This window comes from Calidris pugnax, unplaced genomic scaffold (genome assembly GCF_001431845.1).
Source record: "Calidris pugnax isolate Ruff unplaced genomic scaffold, ASM143184v1 scaffold123, whole genome shotgun sequence".
NCBI lineage: Eukaryota > Metazoa > Chordata > Aves > Charadriiformes > Scolopacidae > Calidris > Calidris pugnax.
The window spans coordinates 2,450,612-2,463,330 of NW_015090876.1; the positions used below are offsets into that span (position 1 = coordinate 2,450,612).

General features: G+C 51.7%; 1 protein-coding gene across 1 annotated transcript in view; it reads left to right on the forward strand.

Moving 5' to 3' along the window:
• The first annotated feature begins 3,849 nt into the window (after window positions 1-3,849).
• Window positions 3,850-12,719, forward strand: part of ZFAND2A (zinc finger, AN1-type domain 2A) — a 35,352-nt gene continuing 26,482 nt past the window's right edge. The window contains exons 1-2 of the mRNA XM_014946198.1: window positions 3,850-3,962; window positions 5,335-5,531. Coding sequence (XP_014801684.1) covers window positions 3,850-3,962; window positions 5,335-5,531 — 310 coding nt within the window. The remainder of the gene's footprint in view (window positions 3,963-5,334; window positions 5,532-12,719) is intronic.

Sequence of the window (12,719 nt, forward strand, 5' to 3'; positions counted from 1 at the left end):
GGACGACACACATGTAGGATGGGGGCGAGGGGGGGACACGATGGGGTGGGGGGTGACCCACAGGGATGGGAGAGAGCTGCGGGGAAAGGGAGGGCACCCAACAGGAGGGGAGGGGGGGTGGTTGGGTGTCCCCCCCCCCTTTCTCCCCGCTCAGGGATGGAGCCCCTTCCCTCTCCCTGTGTCCCCCCCCCAAGATCTGGGTCCCTTGCCCTGTCCCCATCTGTCCCCCTCGGAGCTGGTGTGTTTTGGGGCTTTGTGTCCCAGCCCCGCTCCCATCTCCTTCTGCCCCATTAACCCCCGGCACGAGTCCCGGCCACAAAAGGGGCTGCAACCTGATCCGGCCTTGATTGAATCCCTATTGTTCTCCCGGCTAATTCCCCCTTGTCCTCCCTTCCCCGCCACGGGCAGGGGAGGCCTGAGGGGGTGTGTTGGGGAGGGGGCTGCCTCTTAATTGCTTTAAAACTAACTGCCCGGCCCGAGGAACCCGCAGCAGGTTGGGAAAGGGGCTCCCCAGTCCCTGGGAAATAAATGCTTTTAATTTCAAGTTGATTTCCCGGGAAAAACCGCTGCCCACCCTCATCCCAGGGAGGATGTCAGGAGGAATCGCAGGGCTTTTAAATAGGGGGATTAAGGAAAGTGGTCACTTTTGACTCAGTAGGAAAAAATCCCTCCATGACGGTAATGAAAGCCTGGATGATATAAGTATCTTCTGGTTCACAATAGCAATTAATATGGTAATATTCTACTATTAAAGATGCTAACATTAAGATGGAACTCGTCCGCGGTTAAAACATTTAATAGAGGGGAAAATGCATTCCTTGAGCATCAGGTAACAAAGTCAAACGGAGAAGGGGGGGGAGTGAAACTCTCTTAAAATAACAAAGGCCTCTATATAATTTGGAAAGGCTTTTAATACTCCCTTCCTCCTCAAGAAAAACTTGAGGTGGTTTGAGAAGCGGGAAGGAGCTGGTGCTGGATGGGGAGAGTTGTCCTCACGGGAGCCCGACCCCAGGCCTGTTTGGAGACCAAATGCCACAGGGGCCACCTGCAAAGACCTGCTGGTGGCCCACAAGGAGCCTGAGCTGAAACAAAGGTATCGAAGCACCACAGTACCCCAGAAACATGGGGGCTGGAAGGAGGGGCTGGAGGGCTCTGGCCAAACCTCTGCTCCTGAAGCACCACAGTACCCCAGAAACATGGAGGCTGGAGGGCTCTGGCCAAACCTCTGCTCCAGGTAAGGCCAAGTTCAAAGTCAAACCAGGCTGCCCATGGCTCTGGGTGGTGGAGCTGAGCATCCCCTGAGGATGGAGGCCCCAGGACCTCTCTGAGCTCTGTCCTGGTGCCTCACCGTGTACATCCTGGTTTGTTTTCCCAAATGTTGTGAGTTGCTTGCACCACTTAGGTCCCTCCATGCACTCCCTGGTTTGCCCTGGGGTGCCCAGTCCCACGCCAACACCCCAGGTCATGGCTGTGTCGTGGGGCACGGCAAAGTCTTTGGTTACTGCTGCAGAAGAAGGAAGGGTTCAGACCTGCTCATCTCTGCCCTGTGAATCCACTTGGTATGATCTATTTGCCAAGCAGAGGATAGATACAATCACACAAAAATACTCTCTTGGCAGAGTTTTTTAAGTATCAAACGATTTGGGAGAAAATTAGAAAGTACTTATTTCAACTACAGCTTTTATTATTGTAAAAGACTTTTCCTTTTTTTTTCCCATTTGTTTTCAATTAAAAATCCTTGCTTTTATTATTGTAAAAGACTTCCTTTTTTTTTTCCCATTTGTTTTCAATTAAAAACAGTCAGGATTTAGGTTTTTGCTTTTTCACTAGAATAAAAGTAATTTGCAGAGATAATAGTGTTGTGGGGATGGGAGGGCCTTTCAGCTGATCACTAGAAGCAGCAAATATTTACCAGCTGGCTGCGATGACGAGTTGGAGACGGATGTGGAGAGCATGGTCTTCATCCTGCCCACAGCTCTGCTGACTTCATCAAATCGGACCATCTTCATTCTACAGTTACTTTTTTCTCTAAAATGTTGCACTCCTGGGAAGAAAAAAAAGAAATTGTCTTCTGAAGCTGGCACTTCTGCATAGTTTATTTAAAAGAAATTCTGCTTGGCTGATCCCAAGGATTCACGAGGTAATTCAGGCTCCCATCTGAGCAGCTGCCTCAGGTTCCCTGCTCCAAGCTTCTTCCCTCCTTCTCTCTTGGTACAAGAAAGTTGCTCACACAAAGCCGTGTGGGGGTAAATCCTCTGCTAAATTCGCAGCTGAATCACAGCTGTGCATCACGGGGAGACATGAATCATCGCCCTTTCACCAAAACTGGAGCAGACGGAAAGGAAAATGAATGGTTCAATGAGGGGCTGATGCCAGGAGAAGTTCTGCTGCCCCGTGCTGGAGGCTACACCTCTGTGTGAGCTGCTGAGGATACTCCAGAGCCTACACCGAACGGATCAAGCCAGATTACCAAAAACTTCATGTTTAACTTCAGCTCGTTCTGATGAAGCTGATTAGGGAGCAACCACAGAAGCCAAGAGCGGGCAGGTCTGGCAGGGACCATGGGTGGTGCAGGTGAGTGTAGGCACACAACCTCTTCAATGGGGCTCGTGCCTTTCCCCTTTTTCCCCTGAAAAATTTCCTCTTGACATGCTCAAAATAGGCTCCGTTGCAAATAATAATGCAGTGATGACATGGCACGGAGCGGTGGATCTAAAGAGAATACTAACGACTGAGAACAAATTATTAATAAACCCCACTCTTTAATCTTCTTTGTTTTTTTTCTTCACCGTCTGCTGTTATTTTGATAGTAAAATTGAAGACATCAAGGAAAATGGGGACCCTCCAAACTGCTGCTCAGCTGTGGTCAGTAGGATGGGACCCAGGAGGCAGCCTGCCCTGTGACTGTCCCCTCTCTGCTGCCAGAGGTGGGTAAAGGTGACTCTTGGGGTCATCTCCCACCCTTGTCCCCTCATCTAGTCCCTACACAGCATCTCCTGGTGGAGCCCATCCCACCACACACAGAGGGGCTCAGCCCCACAGCCGAGGGGGCTTCGTCAGCGAGTGCCACGGAACCAACTGTAAGGCAGATAAAAAAGTCAGAACAGGGAAAAAAAAAGCTACTGAAACTGAGCAGTGGGTGACACTGTGAGAGGAAGAAAAAGCCTCAAACTTTAAAGGCGGTATTAAAACGGGGCATGCAGAAAGTGAAGTCAATTAGGCAAAAGAATCGTTTGCCGACGGAGGTCGCCGGGCCGAATTCCTAAAAGGATTCATGAATCGACTAAAAATACCCTTGGGATAGTTTGAGCACGGACTGAGTTACTGAAGGGCAATGCCCCAGATGACCCAGGAGACCCTTTCCAATCCTACAGTATAAACAATGACGCTATTAACATTTGTACTAAGTACCTGCGCCGGCTCCTCGCCTGCCACCGCCGCGGCGGCTCCCACCCCCAGCAGGAGCGGGGGCTGCGAGACGTGCTCCTCAGCCCAGAGAGCATCCTTTAGGTACCCAGGAATGGCTCTGGTTTCTTATCCCTAAAACCACCCCCGTAGACAGGGAATTACGGAAAACCCTCTTGACAATGGCAGGAGCGGTGAGAGGCCAAAAAGATCAGTGGAAAAGGCTTGATGGCAACCCTGCAGCACTGAAAAGAACAACAGGAAGGCTGGAGAGAATCACCAGCAAGGGGAGAGACACAGGGCAGGGAGATCTTGATGGCCAAGTCATGCTGAGGAGGCACTCGAGGGGCTCAGGGCAACGGGGACAACCTGGGGAATTTGTGGGCGTGTATTATAATTGTAGAAACAAAGGCAACTGCGTCTGAGAGGACCCAAAAAAGCCAGATGGAGTTTGGATACCACATGAGGAAAGGCAGCAGGATCGTGAGACCCACCAAGATGCTCCAGGTGACCTTTGCCATTGGGTTGTGCCGTCCCACCGGGGAGGAGTTACCGGTGTACGGAGCCCACACAGACCAGGGACCAGCGACGGCGTGTTGTACAGAGTGTGGCAGGGGAAAAGCCATTTTGTCATTAACGATTTCTCTTTCCCTTATTATCCCTGCTGACTAGACCTGGCTGAAACGACACCCCACGGTGTCACCGTGGGGCACTGCCCTGGGAGATGCAGAGCACTGGTGCCCTTCGTGGAGACATGTGGGTCTGGGCTTAATGTGAAGGCAAACCTGCAGCCCTAAATCTCAAACTTGTAATTCAGGTACTGAGGATAAAAAACGAAAACAAGGTTAGATAAAAGCATTCGCTATCAAAACTTAATTATGCACCCACAGGCTGAGGCTCATTATTCATCCTCCAACCTGGAAACAAATTAGTCTAATGAAGCCATGAGTTAACAGGGAGAAAGGATGCAAAGGCTGGAGAATATTTGTGGCCCTGCTCGAGTGTCAAACCCAGCACTGAGCTCTGGGTACCACCTTTGTCACCAGCCTCAGGTGCTTCCTACACCTAGTGGTGTGTCCAGGACCGGGGTTTTGCTAAGAGTGGGTTACAGTTCCTCAGAGGTGGGAATCTGGAGCCATCAGAGACCGGTGAGATGTGGGGACTCATCAGGACCAGGGGTGGTCTGAAGCCATGGATCTAAAGAAACCCAAACACCAGCTGCCTCCGAGTCAACCCAACGAGAGGGACATATTTAGTTCTGGCAGAAGGCTCCTGCCGACAGCCAGCACAGCCCCACGGAGAGTTTGGCTCCAGTGTCCTCTAGTAAATTGTGGCACCAAATCCCAGGGGCTGGGAAGAAAAGAAAGCGATAACTAACTACAGTGGGATGGCAGCTCTCTGCGGGTTTATTGTGCAAGCAGTTAAGAAGCTGAAGACTATAATTAAACTGCCCGGGAATGTCTAATCACAGCAAGGAAGGCCTTTTGCCCTGCTCCTTCCCTGCAGAATTTGGGGAGAAATGAAATTACATCATAGCAAAGGGACTTGGCAGGCATTTAATCCAGCACTCTCTGCTGCACCCCCCCCTTGGCTTTGAACCCCTTGCTTTGGCCACCTATAGAAGTCACCCATAAAGTGTACATCCCGGTGTGAGGGGGAGAAGCCTGGGTTTGGGGGCAGTGGGGTGCCCACACACAGCACACCACGGCCAGCCCGGTGATACACAGCCCGGGTGTGAGCTCTGCAGCAGAGCACAAAAGGTTCAAGCGACCTAGTAAAGACCGTGCCAGTACCCGAGAACAAGTCCCCAAAGGCCCCTGGCTGAGCTGTTTCTCACCGCTTTATTCTCTCACTCCCATCCTAATGTGCTTAACTATAAATGACCCCTTTATTTTTTATATCTCCATTTCATTTTTCCCCTTCTTCCAGGGAAGCAGTAAAAAAGGGGAAGCCGAGAAGCAGAGCTCTTATTGTAAAGCGAGTGCTGACACGGAGCAATTCTGGGGACCCGGCAGCTCTCCTTGAACGTTTGTGTCATCACAAGGAAGATCTGGGCTTCTCCTCCAAGACCCAGGATCCTGCTCCCAGGTTCCCAGAAGAAGCCTACTGGGATGATGGCAGCAAAGGTGAGTTACATCTGCTCTGGGGGCCCTGACATCCACTGTGTGAGGCTGGGACCATATTATTTCCAGTTTTGCTGGGTGTTTTATTCCATGCTGTCCCGGGGTTCATCACAAGGATGGCAGAGTGGGGGTGAAGAAAACCCAGCTGAGCACAGCCCCCCAAACACAACCCCCCCCCGTTGGGCTCTTTGTCTCTGATATGCAGAGGCTGCTCAGCCACCCTGGGCAGAAGGACAACAGCTTGGTGTTTATTAGTATAATTTTTAAAGGTGCCTCATTGTATTTATTTGCTGTGTGGTTAAACATTTATTATTTATATTTAATTTTCCCAGACTCAAAGGGGCATCACCAGTGGCTGGGTGTCTGCAGATTCAGTGCAGCTCCTTCGCACACTTATTTATGTAACCTTGGCCTCCCCCGAGGGGCTCCCGTTTCACCATGTGCCATCGGCCTCTTAATTGGCCTCACAGATCACGCCTTCTCCTTCGGCTCACCCAGGTCCCCGCGACTCGTAATTTCTAAGATATTAAATGTGGTTGAAACAAAAGAGTTCAGTGAATTAAAGCCGGGAAGTTTCCTTATCCCTCCTGAACCTTCGCTTTCCATTCCCTCCCTGGGGCGATGGCCAGACTGGGACCATCCCAGTGGGTCTGGAGGGCTCAGAGAGGACCAGGCTGTGTCCTGGGCAGGAGCTGGACACTCTGGCTGGTGCACCCAGCCTTTGGCAAGCCTGGCTTCACACCCAGCCTCCTCCTCTTGATGAGAGTGTTTGGCACTAACGAGACTCCCAGCAACTGATTAACCTGCTGGGGATGGATAGAAGCTGTTCCCACTACAAGATCTCTCTCCTCAGGGTGCCTGTCCAGCCCCCCTGGGCTGGTGGGTGGTGGGATGGAGGAGAGCCATCCTCTGCCTCTGAGCCACCCCAAAGCCACCTCTCCTCACTGCTTTCCCAGACAACAGTTCGGGTTCCAGGCTTGTAAGGGCCGTCAGGCTGGGTCCCCCACAAGGGCGTACACTCCAGGGTCTAAAAATGCAATTTTCAGAGCCACGGAGACCAGGAATTGCCATTTTCTTTTTCCAAGAAGTAAAAGCATGTCTGGGTAATGGCTTTGGATATTTCTTTTGCAATATGTCCTCCTGCCAAGACACCCCAAGCACCTTAGGTGTGCAGTGGGGGGACACATCTGAGACAAAGATGCTGCATTTTGCCTCCAGCCTCCATCCATCCATGGTGCTTCACAAACAAATCATCCAGGGGCTTCATCCAAACGCAGACCAGCTGTTAAACTGCAGAGAATACAAATCCTGTAGCAAGGAGTTCCACATGCCAGTGATAAGGCAGAGACATCTGGAGAACTCAACCAAATGAGGCTTTCACTGAGGTGACTAATTCTCCAGGTGAAGGGGGTTGATATCCCTGGCACATTTTTGCCTGGTTGTCAGCTCTTTGGGTTGAAAAAGAAATGTCACTCCCATAGGTAGAGCTATTTCAACAGTAATGGTTTTATACCTTCTCCTTAAATATATCACAGGCTATACTTGGAGATAGAGTTTGAGAGTAAACATTGTTATGCTGGAGCTGTCATCTGTGAGTAATCACAGACCTAATTGAAGCTGGCCAGCCTATTAAATAAACATTGGGCATAAACGAAGGAGCAAAGAAATACCCTTTAGTCGGGTAATAGCGGAAATGATGGAAACCAGTGCCTGAGTCAGGGACTGGGCTTGGAGGGAGGTTTCCCCCACGTATCTCCCAGCAGCGAGAGCCGGAGAGCATCAGCCACCAGCTCTGGGAGGGAGAGTGAGGAGAGGGCTTCCAGGCCACAGCAGGGCTGGATTTTGGGGCAAGAAAACCGCAGGCAGAAGGAGCCCGGCTTTACCACATCTGGGGAAACATGACTCCCCACCATCTACTCTGAATAGCTGGGCTGCTGCTGGCAAAATGATGGAGCAGAAACTGTCCTCCCGGCATCAAATGCCGCCTGGTCACCCTGCTGAAATGGGCAATGTTGCAATCTCACAGCGTCTCTCCCCTTCCTTGGGGAACCACCTGATCCTCCTCGCTGCCTGCTGGTTTTTCCTCATCCTTGGGAATTTTTGCCTACGGACAAGGCTGTGGCTTCCCAGGGCCGAGGCGGCTCCGGCGGTCTGCTGTGGTGGCACGGGTGGCACCCAGGCACCCAGGCATCCCAGGTGGCACTCGGGGACACTCGGAAGGCAGAACAGACCCATTTTTCTCCCCCCGGTGAACCCCACAGCATCCTGCCCCTCCTCACCCTCCCACCAGATGTGGGGCGGATACGTGCCAGCGGCGCGGCCTATCCGGGAGGTGCCGAGAAGAGGGTGATGTGCCCAAGCAACACGCTCAATTGCCCTCAAAGATGGTGCAGCCACAATAACATTTTTTTTTCTTCTTCTTCTTCTTTTTCCCCTCTGATGGCGTCCATGTGTCTCCCTCCCCGTTGACTGGAGCTCTGTGGGGTGTGTGTGTGTGTGCACTGTCTGTTCCCCCGGCCCTCCCCGCCGTCCCGGGGAGGACGAGGTGCCCGGCCTTCCGTGGTTAGTTGGAGAAAAACACTCTCCCAGTGATCAGCGCCGGTACGAAGTAGATGTATGGTTTCAATTCTGTCCTTGAGCCATGGATCATTTAATGTTGTCAACACATATACATCCTTCTCAAACATCCCACTGAGGATTTCTAGGGACTGTAGACAGCTCAGAGCTAGCGGTGCAGCAGCAGCGCCTTCGTATTTGCTTTCAGATCCATGTGCATTTTTTAATACTAAAGCTTGCATAATTGCGGCTGAATTTCTAAGCAACTTCTTCCAAGGGGACAGAGGCGGGTGAGCGGTGGGAGAACTGGTGGTGGAGCGGGAGCAAGGCCTGTTGTTGGCTTCTGGTTGCGAGATGGTGCTTGAGGAGCCCTGGAGAAAGGTTGGGACCTCCCAGCGTGGTGTGTGTGTGTTTTGAGCACGTTTTCTCCCTGACAGCGGGATGCACTTGCCCAGCAGCCACCCATGTTGGGTGCCAGCATTGAGAACATTTTAGTGCTGCACATATCTTACCGGGGGACTTGCACTGACATCCTGCTTTAAAAAGCACCAGCCTCTTTTCCCTTCTTTTCTCTCTTTTTTTTTTTTTTTTTTCCCTAAGGTCTGGCTGTCCCTAGAAGCCCAGTGAGATGCTACATGCACTGAAGGTGGCCTGGCAGGTGAAAGGTCCATCCCAGGGCTGATGGAGGCAGGGCTTTAAAAGGGGAGACAAGGTGATTCCTCACTTGATGAGAAGCATCTCCTGATTGTTTCCAGCTGGTGGGAGCAGAGTTGCAGCTGGGTGGGGGCTGGTACCTTCTGGTTTTGAGTGTTAAAGTTGCTCTGCAGCTTCCCTCTGAGGTGGGAGGTCTGCTGTTCTTCCAAGGCAGTGGCATCAAGCTCTGGTTGGGGTGTTCATCCCCTCAGGGGCCAGGCTCCCCCCCAGGTGAAGGGCAGTGACCCCCTCAGGGAGTGGGTCACCCTCCTCTTTGTTGGCTGCAGGCTGCTCTCTTGGGTGCTGCTGGAAGACCTCGATAGGAGGTGGTGATGGCCATTGACTGGAAGGTGAGAACAGGAGGCTGTGGGTTTGCTGGAGAACCTGCAGCAGCCAATCACTGCTGGGAGGGATGGATGAAGAGTGGCTTCTTGTGCCTTTGGCAGTGTAGATGATGATGGCTCCCAGCAATAGGGCTTGGGGCCACAGGGCTCTGCTGCAGACATGGGAGGCAGCTCCTTCCTTCCCTCCTAAGGAAATGCATTTCTTGGAGGTGACATCAACCCGAGGTGTCCCCCTGTACCAAGGGGATGTCCCCTCTCCATCCCCTGGCCTCTGCAGGGCCCTGTGTAGCACCGCGCCAAAGGCACCTGCTCAGCCAAACTCCATTTTACTGTGTCTATGTATTTATTATATCAGAGCCCAGGGTAATTACTTTACAATTCTGAACATTAAATATCATTTGTCTTATTCCAGTAGGTCCAAATCTTCATGAATTTTATCTGATGCTCGCTCCCTTCAATTATCTGCCATCAGAAAAAGTTTACCATTGCTGCAAAAATATCAATTTGCCAGAGGTTGCAATACATTTCCTCTCCACCTCTGTAATTTACAAACTTACATTCTATGATTAGAAAGAAAAATGGCTAATAGGAGAAATATTCATGCAAAATCGATACTGAATAAGATGCTGCCACCTCTTGGCTTAACCTAATTCTACATCTGGGGCCAAATTCAACCTGGGTGTTAATTGCTTTGCTGGGAGAGGAGCTAGAGCCGCCCTGGGGGATGGAGTGGGATGGAGATGTGAAGGAGAGCCTGGGGGGGCTCTGGGCAGGGGCTGGGCTGTGAGTGGGGTGTGGGAAGTTGATGCTGTGGGGTTTGCAGGCTCCAGTAAGAGGAATTTTCCACTGCTGGGCATCTCCAACAGAAGTTTCTTGCACATCCAAAGCCAAAGTGGAGGTTCCCGGCTGCTTTTTCTCCCCCTCCAGCCACCCCGGTTCCTGGAGCTGTGTCCCAGCACAGGACCAGCCCTGGGCTGTGGGCTTGTGTCCGTGCTGGGAAAGAGGGTCTGGGATCTGAGGAGACTCAGCCCTTGGCTGAAGGCATCTAACCAGGCTTTGAACTGATTAGACAGTTCATCTGAGCTTGTTGGCACCATCCACCCCGTCTGGCCGCAGTATGGTTGGGCAGGAGGGGACACAGCGGGGCTTGTGACTCTGTCAGTCTTGGTAACTATTGAATATACTTATTCTTCAATTAGATGTCACTGCAGTGGGCCATGGAGCCCAAATACTGCTGTGCTTTCAAAAGAAAACAAAAAAGCATTTCATTTTTGTAGTAAAGATATTCCAAAGTGCCGAGTGCCACAGCAGAGCGATTGCAACGCTGCTCTGTCTCCTTGCCCAATGACACAGGGTTGGTTTTTTTTTTTTTTCCAGCTGAATACCAGTAAGCAGGTGATTAAAAGCTCTTAGGATTCTGCGGTTGTGGGATTTCCAGCAGAACTTGCTATTTCTCTCATATCTCTTGCCCCTTTGTTTCCCCGAGTCCAGGGCCGAGTCGGAATTCGGTAATTGCCACCTGGATTTGCTTTGCTGTCTTCCCAAGGAACTTGTTTGAATAAATTGAATTGGCAAATGTATTGTTGAGCCGCAAAGCGTTGTGTCAGGAATAATGTAGGTATTACTGGTCTCTCTGCTACAGCCCTGAGCGCGCTGCCAGGGACCCAGAACCGATGCAGGAGAGCTCCCTCCCTTCCCTTGTCAGAAAGAAGTGCACTTCTGTTTTTTGGCTGGTTGCTCCATGCTCTAAAGCAAGAGCAGCTTCCTCGTTGAGCACAGGAACTCTTCCTCCACTCAGTTTTCCTTTCCTTCCACTGGGAATTTTCTGCTAATGGGTTCCTATGGTTGGTACTTGTGTTTCTTTCACTGGGTGGGACTTGGGTGCAGCAGTCACCTCGATTTCCATGGAGCATCTGAGCAGTCCCACTGAGGCCAACGTTGGGTCTGTGTCAGCAGAGCTCAGGGCAGGGTGGTGGGGACAGGCAGGTCCTGGGGTGGTTCCTCCTGAGCAGAACAGAACATTCAGCTGCAGGGCTTTCCTGAAGGACCTCAAGGTCTGGGTCAGGCTGTGGAAACCCAGCGATCAGGAGCTCAGCAGCTTAATCAAGACACGAACTGGGTGTTGGGCAAGTTCTTTGGTTTGGGGACTGTCACTCACTGCAGTTCCTTCTTGCTCTGTGGGGTCCAGGCAGGGTTTTCTTGAGGCTCCTTCTGCTATTAGTGCTGCTAGTGCAGGGTCCAAACTCCAAATACTGGATTGTAGGACAAGCATTTTGGTCAAAACTCATTTTTCGAGCCCTTGTTGCTCATCTCTCAGGCTTTCTCACTGTAATTAGGTATTATCTCCATCCTCCTCCCTTGGCAGTGCCTACATTTGGTTACTTCCAGGTTTATTAGCCTGGTACATGAGCCCAGCTCCTGCTCCAAGCACAAACTGGCTGCTCCGGGGCTGTGAGGACCCTGCTCTCCTGGCAGACAGCAGGCAGCTCTTTTCCTCCTCCAGGTCCTCACCATCCTCACCAGCGCCCTTTAGACATTGATAGGCGTTGATGAGATCCCCTCTCAGTCTTCTCTTCTCCAGGCTAACCAGCCCCAGGTATCTCAGCCTTTCCTCAGCAGAGAGATGCTCCAGTCCCTTCATCATCTGTGTAGCCCCCGTTGGACTCTCCCCAGTAGTTCCTTGTCTTTCTTCAACTGGGGAGCCCAGAATGGGACACAGCACTCCAGGGGATGGGGCAGTGGCACCATCTCCTCTCTCAGCTGGGTCTTGCAGCAGGGAGGGCTGCTCAGTTAATAAAAAAAAAAGCTCAGTGGGGGGATTTTAGCCATGGGGCTGCTCGGAGGCACAAGTCCTGGCAGGAGAGCAGGGTCCTGCAGAAGCTCCTTGGCCGCAGAGGTGACCCCGCCGTGCAGGTTAGCAGGGACATGGTGCCACCTCGTGGCACGCGGCTCCGAGTGTCACACCTCCTTGTCCTTGTGGGATGGACATCATTCCAAGGGGAGCATCACCCTGAGGGTGCTCCACCACCTCCCGGGGCTGCCTGGTGCCCCTGGGGACATGGCTGCACCCTTGGTTGGTGAAGGCCACCAGGAAAGGGGTGGTTGGGACTGATGGGTGAGGGACTGCTCTCTGGAAAATAAGGGAAATAATAGCTAAAACTGTTGTCCTACCCCCTAGTCTGAGTAGTCTCAGCAGAGCAGGGTATGACCCAGGCTCATGCTCAGAGCTACCGCTTTTGGAGATGATTTCTTTAGGGCTGGGATCTATGGGATCCATGCATTAAGGGGGTCTCCTCCCCTGCTCAGCTATTCCCACCACCTGGATCTCTGCATTTCCTTCTGGCTCCCAAGCTCTACCAGGACTCCCTCGAGCACCCTCCCCCCTTAACCCACAGCAGACCCACTGCTCCACACCAGGGATGGGTTTGCTCCTGTTCTGCACCTACAGCATAAACCAAAACCCCACTTAGGAGGGTGCAGGTTTATTTCTTAGTGCTACAAAACAGGAAAGAAGGATAGCTCTGTGTATCTACATAAAAAAAAAAAAAAAAAAAAAAAGAAGAGCGTGCTGAGGTTTGGCACTGCTGTTAAATCACCA